The sequence below is a fragment of the Paramormyrops kingsleyae genome, chromosome 13 (assembly GCF_048594095.1).
Source record: "Paramormyrops kingsleyae isolate MSU_618 chromosome 13, PKINGS_0.4, whole genome shotgun sequence".
NCBI classification, from domain to species: Eukaryota; Metazoa; Chordata; class Actinopteri; order Osteoglossiformes; family Mormyridae; genus Paramormyrops; species Paramormyrops kingsleyae.
In genome coordinates this window covers 5,593,265-5,610,481 of record NC_132809.1, presented here as the reverse complement: position 1 = coordinate 5,610,481, position 17,217 = coordinate 5,593,265, and the positions used below count along the sequence as shown (strand labels likewise).

Genomic DNA, 17,217 nt, shown 5'->3' with positions numbered 1-17,217 from the left:
ATCAACTATAAAAGAAACATGGAACAAGAGTTGTGTTCATGGAATATCACCATGGAGGAATCCACTGCTCCCTAAAAAACAGTTTTCTGAAGGTCTTCTGGATTTTCTACAGCACTGCTGGAATAACCTTCTGTCAGCAGTTGAGACAGAAGCTGGACCGTCTGGTAAATGTACACATGACAATTATTCAAACATGGGAGCAATTCAATAACAGAGCAGCTTAGGGCAGCAGAAATTCTATACGTTGCAAAGTCAAAGTCCTGAACTCAGTCCCATTGAAATGATGTGTCATGATCTGAAGCAGGCCATTCAAGCAAGACAGCTAACAGTATACATGACCTGAAACATTTTTCTACTGAGGAATGGACCCAAAACACCTCTTAATTTTGGTTAAAGTTATTGTCAAAGGGGGAGGTTAAAATACTTGTTTTCTGTCAATGGTCTTGATAGTTTTAACCATTTTGATTTTATTAGCCAATCAGGTGGGAATCTGGATAGTTTATTTCTCAACTATGTATGCAGTTATATATCATAGAATGGGCATAGTGGTCATATGGTTAGTGTTTCTTTATAATTTGTCTGTCCACAAATGCTTAATGTAAATTGTATGATGAAAGTAGTTTACAAAAAGATTCATAAGCAGATGTTATTCACATTCACCTTCCATCTCTGCAGTCAACTGACTGTCCCAGTGCACCTTTTTTCATTGTCTTTTTTTTGTAGTTGTCTATTTGCATTACTTTGCAGACCCAGCCTTCATACCGTTACCAATCTTTTTGTTTAATCTTTGGCATTTCTGCCGTATCAGTCTGTCCCCTCCCTCATCCTCTACACTGCAGTTTTTAACAAGTTTTAAAAGGGATGAATTTAGACACTTACTTGCAGTAAACATTTTATCCAGAAGCACATAAATGTGACAGATCTGTTCAGTATTTGCATCATCTGTTCAGGGTTCAGCACACTTCCCCCTGTGCATCTCTGAGTGTTTCATATCTTTTCCTGTATTTGTTTGTCAAGTCCACCGGTGAATCATGGATTGTTGTTTTATTTTGTGCTATATTCTTTACTGGAGAACATGCTCACTTTCCAAGAAGAACACACATTAATAATTAATTTTGTTATAACTAATTAGATAAACAAGCCCTTTATGCTCAGAAGCATAAACTCTGTCCTCTGGGGTCCAGATCAAAGAGGCATGTTAAACATGTAACTCGGGTAAGCAGTATACAACACATTTATCATCGAGTCAGAGGACTGCACAAAGTGCACACTGAAATTGGAGAGGAAAACAGAAGAGTAACAAGGTTATTTTAAAAACAAAAGTACAACGACCTAGATCTAATAATAAATAGCTTGTACAAGAAGTCTTCTAATCTTAAAATCTCTGCCATTAATTTCCAGTTTGTATAGTCCAACTGCGGTATGTAGTAGTATGTTTTAATAATGGTGCATTGCTGTTTTTAACTGGTTTTTAACTGGTTGTGTGCCTCAATAACATAATTTGATTATGACAGTGACATAAACATAATTCAGTCATAACATTAAAACTATTGACAGGTGAAGCAAATTACATTGATTTTCTCAATACAGTGGCACCTGTCAAGGGTGCCATTATACACTACATGCAGGGGCGGATTAAGGTGCACAGAGGCCCCCAGGCTACAGTAATCTGTGGGGCCCCCAACCCCGCCCCCCTCCGCGCCAATGGGGGCCCCCTTGCAGGCTGGCACACGTGGGGCCCCTAGGCTTAAGCCATATCTAGCCTCTGCATTAATCCGCCCCTGACTACATGGAAAAAAGTATTGGGATACCTGGCCATTACACCTATAGGAAATTTTATGACATCCCATTATAAATCCATCAGCATCAATATGGAGTTGTTCCCCCCTTTGCAGCAATAACATGGGAATTTTTGCCCATTCATCTAGAAGAGCATTTGTGAGGTCAGACACTAATCATGAACATGAAGGCCTAGCTCACAATCGCTGTTCTAGTTGATCCAAAACATGTGCAATGAGGTTGACGTCAGGGCTCTTTGCGGGCCAATCAAGTTCTTCCACGCCAAACCCAACCATGTCTTTATGGACCTTGCTTTGAACATTGGGGCTCAGTCATGCAAGAACAGAAAAGGGCCTTCCCTAAACTGTTCTCACAAAGCTGGAAGTATAGAATTCTCCAAAAGGTCTTGGTATGCTGAAGCATTAAGAGTTCCCTTCACTGGAACTAAGGGGCCTAGCCCAACCCCTGAAAAACAACCCCATACTATTATCCCTCAGACAGGTAACCTTTTCCTGGCATTCGCAAAACCCAGAGTTGTTCATCAGTGTGATTCAGAGTTGTTCATCAAAGTGTGATTCGTCACTCCTCAGAACACATTTCTACTTGATCCAGAGTCTAGTGACAGTCACTCTATCTGATGCTTGGGATTGTGTGCTTAGTGATGTGAGGCTTGCATGCAGCTGCTCAGCCATGGAAACCCATTCCATGAAACTCCCGGCACACAGTTTTTGTGATGCATTTAATGCCAGAGGAAGTTTGGAACACTACAATTACTGAGTCAACAGAGCATTGGTAACTTTAATGCACTACGTGCCTCAGCACTTAGAGGCCTTGCTGTTACTTTACGTGGCATGCCACTTCATGGTTGAGTTTCTGTTGTTCCTAAATGCTTCCTCTTTGCAATAATACCACTTACAGTTGACCATGGGATATCTATCAGGGAAGAAGATTCACAAACTGACTTATTGCAAAGGTGCCATCCTATGATAATACTGCACTTGAATTCAGTGAGGTATTCCGAACAACCCATTCTTTCAAAAATGTTTGTAAATCTGACTGCATAGCTAGGTACTTGATTTTATACACCTGTAGCAATGGATCTAAATGGAACACCTGAATTCAGCGATTGAGAGGTGTGTCCCAATACCTTTGTACATATAGTGTATATTAGGCAAGTGAACAGTCAAATCTTAAAGCTGATGTGTTGGAAACAGGAAAAATGAGCAAGCACAAGGATATGAGCAACTTTGACAAGGGCCAAATTGTGATGGCTAGAGGACTGGGTCAGAGGATCTCCAGAATGACAGGTCTTGTGGGGTGTTACCAGTATGCAGTGGTCAGTACTTACCAAAATTGGTTTGAGGAAGGATAACTGATGAACGTTTGATGGGGTCATGGGTACCCAAGGCTCATTGTGAGAAGCAAAGACTAGCCCATGTAGTATGATCCAACATGAGGGCCATTGTAGCACAAATTTATGAAACATTTAATGGTAGCTATGACAGCAAGGTGTCAGAATACACAGTGCACCACAGATTGCTGCATTTGGGGCAACTACGGCTCAACAGACTTCTTATACTGACCCCTGACCACTGCCGAAAACACTTACAATACCTACAATGGGCATATGAGCATATAGCTGGGCCAAGTATTATCACACTGTTCAGGAATGGTCTGAAGGAATATGAAAAACAGTTTAGTGTGTTGACTTAGCCTCCAAATCCCCCAGATCTCAATCAGATCAAGCATCTGCAGGATGTGCTAGACAAATAAGTCTATGGAGGCTCCACCTCGCAACTTACAGGACTGAAAGGAGCTGCTGCTATCATGTTGGTGCCAGATACCACAGGACAACTTCAGAGGTCTTGTGGAGTCCATGCCTCAAAGGGTCAGAGCTGTTTTGGGGGCACGAAGGGGATCTACACAATATTAGTCAGGCGGTTTTAATGTTACGGCTGCATGTGCTTGCATGTGTTTCATGGGTAATGGACAAGGTTACATTTGAGTTTCACATTTTCTTACTGAAATTAGACATTCAGCAGCCATCAAGTACTGAAATGATTTCTAATGCAATTACTTATGAATCAATGATTAACCACAGAGAGTACAAACCCACACATATGTTGCACATTACATTTTAATTCTGGATTTGATAAATTATAATTAAAATGAAAAATTATTGATATATTAACAATATATTATAATGTACAATATTTAATGTTTTTATGTTTATTCTGTTTTTTTGTCCCCACACGGTTCTGTTTTTTATTCTCTGAAAGCTGCATTGTAAGATTTGAATGTTTCGCATTGGTCTTTGTGTATAAAATGCTGGCGGCTGCTGTTGTATTCCAGATGTAAGATAAAGACCATCTTTAGGTCTTAGAAACTAAAGGCTCAACCAAAAAAGGCTGCAGCAAAAGCCAGCATTATTTGTGATAAGTTGCATCTACCCTCTAGCTTTCAGTGAAGGCTATTCTTTCAAAACAAATCCTATAATTTAAATCAGAATATAGGTGATAAGTCAGTATTTTTTCCTATTTTTCATCCTTGGCAATTTCTACCACAGGGTTTGGGTGTGTGTCTGTGTGCTGTTTTGTGTGTTGAAGGACGTTACAGTATATTGTAGCGTCGGTGGGAATTGAGTGTTCCGGCATCCTTGCAAGCTTTGTACTGTATATAGCCCTGTGTGTCCTGTAAATAGCCCTTGAATGTATTTGATAGTGTAATTACTTGTGCTCCTGACTGTCCTATGTACCATTACCTGTGTTATCTTGACGTTCTCTATTGTATAATTACCCGATCATGTGTGAGCCTTCGTGTCGAGTGTGCAACATCCCCACATTTGCCTCTCTGTATAGTTGCTTTTTGCGTTGTGCATTAAAGAGCAACTTTGTGAGAAACCATCTCCTCTCGTATTTTGCTGTCACTGCCATGATACCTCGGTCAGCCAAGCATCACAGTGGTGTCAGAAGTGGGATGCCAGAAGTGGCCCCACTGATGCTACTGGAGCGGGTGCCCTCTGGCAAGTCCGCTCCAGCCTGGCAGATCGGAGGACAATCGCGAAGTGATGAAGCAGAAGAGGAAGCGGTGCTGGGGATAAGACAACCGGGACAGTGACACTCGTCTGCTGGGACTATAGCAAGAGGGGGCACCAGCTACGTGGTTGCCCTGCAGCCTCCCTCACGCCTGCCAGTGGATAAGCTAGGAGCGGCACGGAAATGAAGGTGCCCCCATTTTCTACTGGAGTGCCCTGTACATGTGCGGCGTGACCTCAAGCCACTCCTGCCAGCCTGCGGACCTTCGGCAGAGGCGACGCTGGCAAATGAGAAAGGCAGGCACCTCGGCGGACTCCGACTACTCACAGGTCATCGAGTGTTCTCCACTTACCAGCCGCGGCATGACCCCAGCAGAGAATATGACCAACAGAGGTGGCAGTATGAGGCTGCATGCCGCAACTGAGAGGCCCGGCTAACTTTGGAGAGCTGCAAGCTGGAGGAGCAGCAGGAGCTTGACCAACAGGACTGGGAACAGCTGTGAGAGTCCACAGAGCAGCAGTGGCGGGAGCTGGAGCAGCTGCTTGGCGAGCTGGCCAGCTGGGGGTAAGAGTGCGACTGCCAGAGGAGTTTTGCCGAGGCAGTGGAGCCAGGCACTGCGTGGCCATGAGATGTTCGGTCATAAGGAGGCATGTCACGGTTTGGAGGCTCTGCTGGCTCAGGAGCGCTGCAAGCTGCAAACCCATGACACACTCTAGAAGCCCCGCTGGTGAAAGGCCTCCATGAGCGTTAGGAGGAGGCCCATTTGGCACACCTGTGAGAGGCCCCCCAGCCTCTCACAGCAGCAGCTGTGAAGGCTGATATTTACTGCCAATAATTCCCTTTCAATTGGTGGCCCATATTGCTTTGCACACCTGCATACTAAATAGTTAGAAATATGTCTGCTTTATGGAATTATTTATTAACATTAGCAAAAACAACTTTAGAAATGCATTTTGCAAACATTGCCCTGCTATTAATAAACATCTCAGCACAACAAGTTTGATTGCTCACCTCAAGGCCAGACAGTGAGACGTTTCTGAAAAATAAATCTGTTCCAATAAAGAAGGAGCCTCCCAAACAATCAGTATTGGTGTCACTTTTCGAAATAAACGGCTACCGTTATTGGCCAGAAATTTCCTTATCGGTGCATCAGTAATTTAAATCATATTTTTTTGCTTCTGCCTGTAGCTTCTGAGATATCTGCCACACCATCATGACCCGGCTGGAGCATGCATAGAAAATAGATGGATGGATTGTTGGATGGATGAAGGGATGGATAGATTGATGGATGGATTGTTGTATGTTTTTGTTTGACATTACCCTACAGACTACCCTACAATTTCACCATCTGACTTTAGAGTCTCTGTTTGGTGTAAGTGCTGCTAGTTCATAACTACTTGTGGTCCTTGCAGCTGGTTGCTACAGGCATTAACATGTAGATGGTCATCTTAGGTAGCTATAGATTGTGGGAAACTTCCTATTGAAGGACACATTCATAGATAGTTCAGCTGTGGCAGCCTATGTGATATCTTTCCTATCACCAATGCATTGTGGGGATTGCTACTCAATTCCTTTTTACAGTACCTATAATTCAGCCTAAAACTTGATAGGACAGTTAACTTCCAGCATGTAACATAATTAACCAACCAAAGTTTAACAAGTCTCCTAGTTGTTTGTTTTTCTTGCTTCATACCTGTCATAATCTCTCTGATATATATTTTTTCTCCATGCAACCCAGGTGGCTAGTCAACAAGTCACCCATATTTCTGGTATCTATACACCCACTGTTAGGGTGAGCAGCATAATTATGATTATTTATTGTTTGGTAATAACAAATGTGAATTCTGTTACTGAACAACTCTGAATGTGAATGAGAAATAAAAATAAGAATTTATATAGTCAAACTATCTTTATCCAAAGCTATTGTATACAGAGAAGGAAAACCTTACACAGAGCGTAGGAGGAATTCAAACCCATCAACCCTCAATCCTGAGGGAGTGAGGTAGTAGTGTCCCCATGACACCATCGTAGGATTTGTGATTGTGATAAAACACAATGAAAATGACTGAAATTAACAACTGTTTTGGGCCACATATTCATGTCCTTGTGTTTAACTAGCTCTTATTCTTTTATAAAATTAGACAAATCTTTATAACAAACCTATTTTATTATGGGTTTAGGTGTTTTTTATTGCTCTAACAAAGAAAAATTATTACTTTTATCTTTTTACATCTCTTTAAAGCACTATTTCTCTGGAATATGCGCTCATTTTAGCATGTCCCAAATGCAATGTATTCAACTTCCTCAGTAAATATAAACTTAGGAAAATTATAAAAACCAAAACTTATTCTTTATTATTTTGATAGACTAGGGTATAAAACCATTAGAGAAAGAAACAAATCTGGTGAAACTTATTTTGTTTTCTGTAATTATGTAATATATTATATGTCCCCACATTCGTTTTCCACCCTGTGAGCCTCTAGTTTCTTGACTCCCTAAAAAGATTACATATCCATACAGCCATTTCCACGAAGTGACAATATTTGTTTTTGGGGGGAAATTCAACTGGAAGACTAAGGTAAGCTTTAACTGTCACTCTCTCCTGTATTTTTCTCAATTTTATATTACACACCGGATTGAGGCACCCTTAAAGTTCCACCCTGTTAGTATATATTATGGGAAATATTTATTGGAAAAAATATATTTTAAAACATGTTAAAAATAGCTATTTAAATGCTGATCAGCTGTAGAGTGTGCGCTAGCTAAATGTTGCTCACTCAAAGAGCTAGAGCTAAATTAGCTAGAAATATTCCACCCTGTTAGGGTATGTATAGGAAAAGCAGTTTACTGAGTAGAAATTGTACAATAATATTTATTATTTTCATTAAAATGACTTGTAGATTTATTATTTGAGTGTATTTCTTGTGTGTGATAATGAATAATAATGGTATCATTTAATTTAACGTTAGCTAACTCGCTAACGTTAACCTTCTTTTCCAATTTTATTTCCTGTTAAGGCCACTTAAAATTAATAAATTGTTTTACATGACTCAAACTTCTAAAATATTGGTGAGTAGGGGATTTTATATTTTATATTTTATATTTTTAGCGAAAAGACGAACGGCAACAGAGATATACTAAAACTAGAAAAGTTCTCAAACAGCTCGCGAAGGGTAATTTTACTCGGTATATTGATGCGCCCTGCCAAGATTTTAATACCGTGGGCCCACACACAATCTGACAAACGACAAAAACGATTGTCCGAGAAGCATTAAATTGAAAAATCCGAGGCTGACATTCAAGATTTTTCACCCACAGTTTTTGAGGTAAAAAAAACGGATTTTTTGAAAAATATAAAATATAAAAAAAATCGAGGCGGCACCAAAAAATTGAGGCGGGCGGCCATGTAAAACAATTTATTAATTTTAAGTGGCCTAAGGAGAGTACAGTGCTTTCATATGAATTCAAGTGTTTGCAGTCCATTCAATTTGTCGCCGTTTTTGAGGTTCTCAATCTATTATCTCAATCTATCAAAATTTTAATCAAAAATGGAGCACTGAAGTAAAGAAATAATAACTTGGATTATATATATATATATATCGGGATAATTATTGATACCGTTTGTGTCACGATCTGCGCGTACGATCCTCGTGTGTGCCAGGCCCCCTGATCAACCACGTATGCTCCCATGATTGTGCCCAGCTGTTTTCTTTCAGTCTGATATGTTCTGTGTATTTAGTCTGCATCTGAGTCCGTTTTCCCCAGGTCTGTCATTGATGTTGTTTATCTTACCATCCAGTAAAAATTAGTCGCATCCAGTAAAAATTAGTCAGTGGGTAGTGAATGTCGATCCAGTCCCGCTGTTAATCAAAAATGTCCGTGGCATTGACCTGTCAGTCAAAAACTTATTAGCCAATGGGGACGCATCCCTGAGAAAACCCGCCCACGCGAGAAGTTTGTCAGGGAACGCAAGCGATAAAGTTGGCATCGTAACCGCAGTCAGGCAGCGCAAGCGAGAAAGCTGGCAGCGTAAACAAAGGAAAACATTATTAAAAGACCAATCGTGTTTGCAAGTTATAAATTTTACTTTTGAGATGACATTTCTTTTGCTTCAGTTAGTTTTTTTTCTTCTCGAAGCCTTGTTTTTGCTTGATGTCAAAAAAGTTTTGCTTGATAATATTGGCACAAATCTAATTCCATACCTAACAGGGTGGAAAACGTCTGGAGAAATATATGCAAAAACATCCCATAATTATAATATTTTCAACCCCTGAGCTTGGCAAACATGCATTCCTCATAGCTAAGTATGGTATAGTCCTGACAAAATGTTTAAACTATAAAATATAATCATTCCAATTTTCAGAAAACAGACAGCCAAATATGTGGTCCAAACAGGAATCACCCTTATACAAAAAAGAGTCTCAAAACTACTGCTATAATGACCATTTGAGTAATCTGCAGGATGTCCTATACTGTAAGCAAAAGTCTAGTAATGCATTTTAAATTGTTGGTAACACTTTACTTAAAGCAGTCATCATAATGAATTATAGATACCTTCATAATGCAATTATAATGCATTCATAAAGTATTATAAATACAGTTATAACTGTTTATAAAAAGGCATAACACATTATAGCCACGTTTATTATGCATTATGAATGCTCTATGAATCTACACTATAATGCACTATAATGCATTATAATGGTCTCCATAATATGAATACATTATCATATATGAAGGTACCTATAATGCATTATACATGAGTGCTTTAAGTAAAGTGTTACCAAATTTTAACAATTTTTTGTTGTTTATCTTGTTGCTAATGCTGTTGTTGTGGCATACGGGTAACGTTACAAATATGTATCCATAAAGAATTTTTCCATGGGATCAATGAAATACATGTTATCTTTACCTTATATATTGCATTAGCCACTGACTCCAAAATTCAGCTGTACAGTATAACGGATCAAACTGTATACCACTTTGGAGAAAAGTGTCCCTCTTTTATTTCCAGCTATCAGTCGTCCCCAGCTGAGACTGTTTGGATCTAATGAGGGGTAACAGATGGCCATGGCCTGACTAGATGTTTACCACACTGTATATTTCCAGCATCATCAAACTCATTAAACCATGCTTATTGCATTTGTGAAAATAAAAGCCATGTTTAAATTGTAGCTCAGACTTTTTTCGTTTAAAGATGATCCTCCAATGAACTCAATTGATTGATGCTATTACTTAACGACACCCCTTATGACAACTAGTATAATATAATATTCTTGGTGATGTGTTCTATTTAAATAGAAAATCATTAAAGAGACAATACATTTTAGCTTAGCATGTCACGCCTTACTAAAAGTTTAAAATTCAATTCACTAGTAAATCAGAACAGTTCCAGTGGTGCAGAACAGACATTTTGGAGCATTTTTACTTGTTGATATTCAAAATTCAAAAATAGGATATTGTTCCTCTGGGCAAAACCACAATTGTATGTGGCCCTTCCTTTTAAACCATCTGGATCTCAACAGGCAATGGATCAAATTGGAAAGGCACAAAGCAGAACTGAAGACCACTCATGGGTTTTGACTTTGACACCTAGTGGCATGCAATTCCATGCCTAGGGAGAAAAATCAGTAGGCAACTGACTGATAGACTGAAAGAATTCATCCATCCATCCATCTATTTTCCAACCCGCTTATCCTACTGGGTCGCGGGGGGTCCGGAGACTATCCCAGAAGCAATGGAAACGAGGCAGGGAACAACCCTGGACAGGGGGCCAGCCCATCACAGTGAAATAATTCATTTCCATTGAAATTGCAGATAACCCAAACCATACTAGTATTCGGTAGTCCATACTTTGATCATGGATTCATTCATCACCGCAGTTGTATGCTACATCTCCATGATATGCACAGCTGTCAGTTGTTGGTTGAGACATTGTAGCGAGCTGTGATTTGGCCTGGATGGATGTAGGGGCCAAAATCGTTATTTGTTGACACAGGAAGCTATTGCTATATAATGTGTTACAACACACATAGCCATGCAAACAGAGTGAATAAACAGGCAGATGAGGAAAGTGATATGTGCTACAGCTATCTGTAATAAGATATTATGTGTCCATAGCCTGAGGTACACAGACCCATCTGTAGTGTTCAGCAAACAGGAACAGGATCCATAAAACTTGACGCTCCAGGTCAGGCCAGCCATTTAAATTTGACCTGGAAAAACAATGTAACATATTTTCAGTTTAACGTATGCTTAGTACTTTAATGCACTCAAGTCAGGACAAGATTTTATAAACTCTTTTAAAGATACAAAGTACCTCATTGATTAGTCCCCTATTATGACATTTACTGTAATATTCATGATGCACCTACATTACAGTTTTTGTCACAAATAAACGTAAAAGCCAGTTTGTAAATCCTCCATCACATGGAAATGTATATATACACGAATGGATGTGTATGGATTGCTGAATATAAATGCTCCACAACTGAAATAAAAGTGAGTAAACTAGTAAATTAGTCAAAGTAAAAGTCCTTCAACAGGGAAGCAGCAAGTTTATGTTTTTGACTCCTAATTTGGCCTGTCGTCACAGTGAGATGTGAGTGAATTAAGCAGACTCAGTGTAGGTTTGAGACGAGAATCTACCTGCCTTGCTAGAGATATGGTTTCATATTTTCGGAGTCTGCTCGGACATTTGGTTTTATTTGATCTTTCTTAGGCTCTTTTATCCACAGGTATGTCAGTCACCAAGGTAACAGCCACAGACGCAGATGACCCAGTGTATGGAAACAGTGCCAAGCTGGTTTACAGTATTCTGGAGGGCCAGCCCTATTTCTCAATTGATCCCAATACAGGTCAGTGCCTACATGAGACACACATACCCTAAATTAAGTATTTAGATCCAGCTTTTTCTTGCAAGTTTCAAGTTTTCCATATGAGACACCATGAACAGAAAGACACAGTTAACACTGAAAAACATCTGTATATCAATGTTAATTTCAGATCAGCGACCTAGAACAATTGCTAAATTTAAAAAGTAATGATTGAATGATAAAATGTATTTCTTTGAGTACCAATAGAAAACAAAATTTGAGTACCAATAGAAAACACTATTATTTCAATACCAATAGAAATCATAGAGCAAACATGGAAACTTTACTCACTGTACTACCAATTCACAGGACACAAACACACACACACGTGTGTATTCATATCTTTGCAGGAACCGTCCATTAATTTCTGTGGGCAAAACCCTAATCCCACCAATGACAACCTTAACCTCTACCCAGCCCTAACCATAACTCTAAATAACCAAAAAAACATACGATAGTTTTGGCATTTTTGGTTTTTAGATTTTGCAGATCTTTGTGGGGATAACAGGTTTTTATTACTTTGTGGGGGACATTTGCTCCCCACAATGTAATATAAGCATAATTCATATACACACACACACATACACGTGCACGCACACACACACACACACGGACACACACACACACCATTCAGAGATGCCATTTCCTACTGTGGGAAGAAACTATTAATATATATTATACCCACACACACACAAACCAATCAATAAAATTAAATAGATGAAATAGTGAGGACTCACAGTGTTTTTGGGGAACATGCAATGCAAATAATACCGAAGAAAACAGCTTCTCTTTTAACACAAGTTCTCTTACCACAACATAATATGCATGATTATTAAGTAACTGCTGATGGATCTTTCATTTGAGGCAGATGTTTTAATTAATGTTAATGAAACATTGAAAACAGCCACCAGCCTCTATTTGATGCCTCCAGTAACACAGGAAATTAATCACGTTTGATTAATGAGCAAATGTTGTGTTCCAGTTCATCACTTAGCTAATGGACAGGAAATTACTGTTTTGTCTTTCTTTCCAGTTTGATAGTCATGGTTTTGCATAAATAGCAGGCAATCTTTAAGGATTAGAGTGATAGAATGGATGTGCACAGAAGGAAGCCATTCCTTTCTATTTTGGTATTAAAACTGGTTAAATTATTATGACAGTGATGTTGTGCAAGGAATTGCCTACATTCTCACCTGAAACCTTTTCTTGATTTTGCCTCAAAGAAAACTAAACTGGTTATCGCAAGGGATTAGTACTATATATATATATATACACACACTGCTCATAAAAATTAAAGGAACGCTTTGAAAACACATCAGATCTCAATGGGGGAAAAAAATCATGCTGTATATCTATACTGATTTGGACTGGGTAATGTGTTAGGAACGAGAGGATGCCACATCATTTGATGGAAATGAAAATGATAAACCTACAGAGGGCTGAATTCAAAGACACCCCAAAAATCAAAGTGAAAAAATTATGTGGTAGGCTGGTCCATTTTGACGAAATTTCATTTCAGCAACTCAAAATCGTACTCAGTAGCTTGTATGACCCCCACGTGCTTGTAGGCATGCCTGATAATGTCGGGGCATGCTCCTAATGAGACGACGGATGGTGTCCTGGGGGATCTCCTCCCAGATCTGAACCAGGGCATCACTGAGCTCCTGGATAGTCTGAGGTGCAACCTGGTGGTGTCGGATGGACTGAAACATAATGTCCCAGAGGTGTTCCATTGGATTTAGGTCAGGCGAGCATGGGGGCCAGTCAACGGTATCCATTCCTTCATCCTCCAGGAACTGCCTGCATACTCTCGCCACATGAGGCCGGGCATTGTCGTGCACCAGGAGGAACCCAGGACCCACTGCACTAGCGTAGGGTCTGACAATGGGTCCAAGGATTTCATCCTGATACCTAATGGCAGTCAAGGTGTCGTTGTCTAGCCTGTAGAGGTCTGTGTGTCCCTCCATGGATATGCAACCCCAGACCATTACTGACCCACCACCGAAACGGTCTTGCTGAACAATGTCACAGGCAGCATAATATTCTCCGCAGCTTCTCCAGACCCTTGAGACTGGGCTGGGAGACACAGTAAACCTTCTGGCAACGGCACCTATTCATGCGCCTTCCTGGAGGAGTTGGACTACCTGTGCAACCTCTGTAGGGTCCAGTTATCAGCTCATGCTACCAGTAGTGACACTGACTGTAGCCAAATGCAAAACTAGTGAAAAAAAACTGTCAGAAAAGATGAGGAGGGAAAAATGTCAGTGGCCTCCACCTGTTAAACCACTCTTGTTTTGGGGTTCGTCTCATTGTTGCCCCTCTAGTGTGCCTGTTGTTAACTTCTTTAACACCAAAGCAGCTGAAACCAATTAACAACCCCCACTGTTACTTAACGGACTAAATCAATATCCCAGAAGTTAAATTGACTCGATGCTATACTCTGATTAAAAAGTGTTCCTTTAATTTTTTTGAGCAGTGTATACACACACACACACACACACACACACACACAGAGTACTGTGCAGAAGTCTTAGGCAGTCCAGAGAAATGTTTAAAGCTGTTTATCTGGGTAGCTTTGGCTTAGAACATAAAACAAAATTTAACATTAGAACATGTGCAAATTAAGAGTAACACAATAAAAGCTAGTAATAATTTCTTCTGTTTTCTAAAAAGTAACTGATATCTAGTTGGATGGCTAGATGAACACCGCTTCATTTCCCAAACTTCTCCTCAGGGGCACCTCAGCCGTTCCATGATTTTGTTAAATTTCACCAACAGCTCAATTAAATAATTAAATAAATTGGTTTAAAAAATCAGTGACAGATTGACTAGCTGTATGAGGTGTGCTAGTGGCCAAGTCAAAAACTATATGGCTGCACTGGATGGTTGCTGCAAATTATATATATATATGTTACTGTGTACATAATAAAATGTACTCTACACACTCTGTACACAACATCATTTGAAAATTTCAGAACACAGAACACCCCACAGCCTGAATAACACTGCTGGGTAAGCGAGGTGAGTCAGCAGTGGCAAATTCTGTCCAGAAAATTGGCTGAAAGCCTCTAGACAGAAAGTAAGACCCGCACTAAAATCTAACCTTCGACCCTGTATTATATAGGTGATTGGAAGATGGAGGGATATATATACAGTCTATGCAAGTGTTCTATTGCAATTGCCTGTATTAACTTTAATCTGGATAACGTCTATTAAATTTATTTGAATATTTCATTTGATACTTCAGTACTAATGAAATTATGTATTATATTATTGTCACCTTACACATATTGTATTATCACTGTGGTGGTGGTGGTTTTTTATACTGGATGAGACATTACACTGGAGTCTAAGAACCTCATTTAATTTCAGCTGTTATTAAAATTGCACTTCATGGGATGGATCGAGAAATGAGGGAAGAATACCTGGTTGTCATTCAAGCCAAGGACATGGGGGGGCACATGGGAGGCTTGTCAGGTACAGCTACAGTCACCGTTACCCTGAGCGACGTCAACGATAACCCACCCAAATTCTCAAAAAGTAAGGTCATTCCCATTTATAAAGATAACCTCATTAATTACTCCATCTACCATACCGAGCTGCTTATCTGGGTGATGAATGACAATGTTTGTTGTGTAGAAAAACACATGGGGGGGGCTGCTCACAATAATGCTGATATAAAATATATAAAAAATATAGATTATATAATATATGATATTTTATAATATATGATATTATATTACATATGATATTATATTACATGATTCTAACTAGACTAGCTGCCGCACTAGCTGGTGCGATACATTTCATGAAGATATAAATCTTCAATTGTTGAAGCTCTTACAGGAAGTAAAGCACAGTACGTTACTGAGATTCTTGTCTGTGGTTCGGTTCCTGACAGGTATATATGAATTTGTTGTACCAGAGGATCTTGGCCTGGAGAATTCTGGAGGGAGAGTGAAGGCAAATGACAGGGATTTTGGAGAAAATGCACTATCAACATACAGCATCATTGATGGAGATGGGAAGGATGTTTTTGAGATAACCACAGATCCTCATACACAAGAGGGAATTCTTCAGCTAAAGAAGGTAAATTCCAAGTTTGGGACTACCCACATCATTGCACAGATATTGCTGAGCGATTTGGATTCCAGACAAGCTTTTTGTTAGTGCATATGACATCAACACGGTTATTCACATATTCACTTTTACTAAGACTATGATGTGTTTATTAGTTTATTAAAATATTTTTAAATATAGAAATGAATTAAGCTACATAATATGAGTACAGTGTTCACATTTGTATCACTTCAAAGAGTGGAACTGCATGAGTACACGTATTCTAAGAAACATTTTAGCTGGTTCAATGTCTTTTCTAACCCCATTGCTGAACAGAAGACTTCAAGGAGTGAAGAATTATTTTAAAAAGAATTAGTCAAATTCAGAATATAAAGACATTTAACAAGGAATGAAGAAAGCTTCTAAAATGATTTGAAGGAACATCCTGCAATAACCTTTTTTAAAGTCATGTACAATTTTGTCATTCAGCAGGCACTCTTATCCAGAGCGCTGTACAATCGAAAGCAGGGTCAGATGGTCCCGGGAGCAATTAGGGCTTAAGGGTCTTGTGCAGGGGGCCAACGGTGACATCACTTTGCTTACTCTGATTTGTACCAATGCCCTTCAGATCACAGACACAGCGTGCAAACTCACTGAGGCACACACTGAGCACTTTTACCCCTTTCAAGCTCTCATTTTGCTATTTGTTATTCTTTTATATATCAGTGCTTGAAATTTTGCTTTTTTAAATGTACTTATTATTGGAAGCAGTAATGGTGATATTTTTTCTCAGACCAGACAGTACTGTGGATAGTTACAGATCACTTGATCTGTTTCTGGAGAAGGTGTAAATATTTCTACATTTGTCATGGGTGACTGCATCTGGTGCTACACTTCCATTTGATCTACCAAAGAAAATGTTATGTTCTTCTTTTGATTATCAACACTGGCAAGATATTCAGAGTGAAGGGAATCATTGCAGAACTCATGGGTTTCTCAGCCCTCATAAAGTCTCAACTGTTGTAAATACTCCATAAAAACTTTCATAGGAATAATACTGTAAGAATCTCTGTAAATAATAATGTGAGTAAATACCAAAAATATTAGCAATTTATTTGTCATTAGACATTATTCCACTTCACATATTAGCCTAGGTCTCCATGCATAATGTTCTGCTCAACTGGGTGGAGTAGCTACTGTTCTAAACAGAGAATTAAAACAGCATAATGAAACCCTGGTCAGACTGAGTATCATTTCAATCTAGAGTTCCAAAACAGGCTGCATTTTCCATCATGCCATAATGCACATTGTTGCAGACCAGAGTAAGGTCTGCTACATGGGTAAAGAAATTGTAGAAATTTGTTGAACCAGTCCCCAGGCTTTCTTTCTTTGAACCCATGGCTATCACTCACACTGTCTTGCATCATAAACAGATACTTATTTGGAGGAGGAAAAAAAGAAAAAAAGTC

The 17,217-nt window shown here is 39.3% G+C and overlaps 1 protein-coding gene across 1 annotated transcript in view; it reads left to right on the top strand.

The window, feature by feature from the left end:
* The window catches only part of LOC111856831 (cadherin-8-like), a 78,373-nt gene that overhangs the window by 40,414 nt on the left and 20,742 nt on the right, over nt 1-17,217 (top strand). The window contains exons 4-6 of the mRNA XM_072698081.1: nt 11,552-11,671; nt 15,062-15,229; nt 15,591-15,778. Of these exons, the coding sequence (XP_072554182.1) occupies nt 11,552-11,671; nt 15,062-15,229; nt 15,591-15,778 (476 nt within the window). The remainder of the gene's footprint in view (nt 1-11,551; nt 11,672-15,061; nt 15,230-15,590; nt 15,779-17,217) is intronic.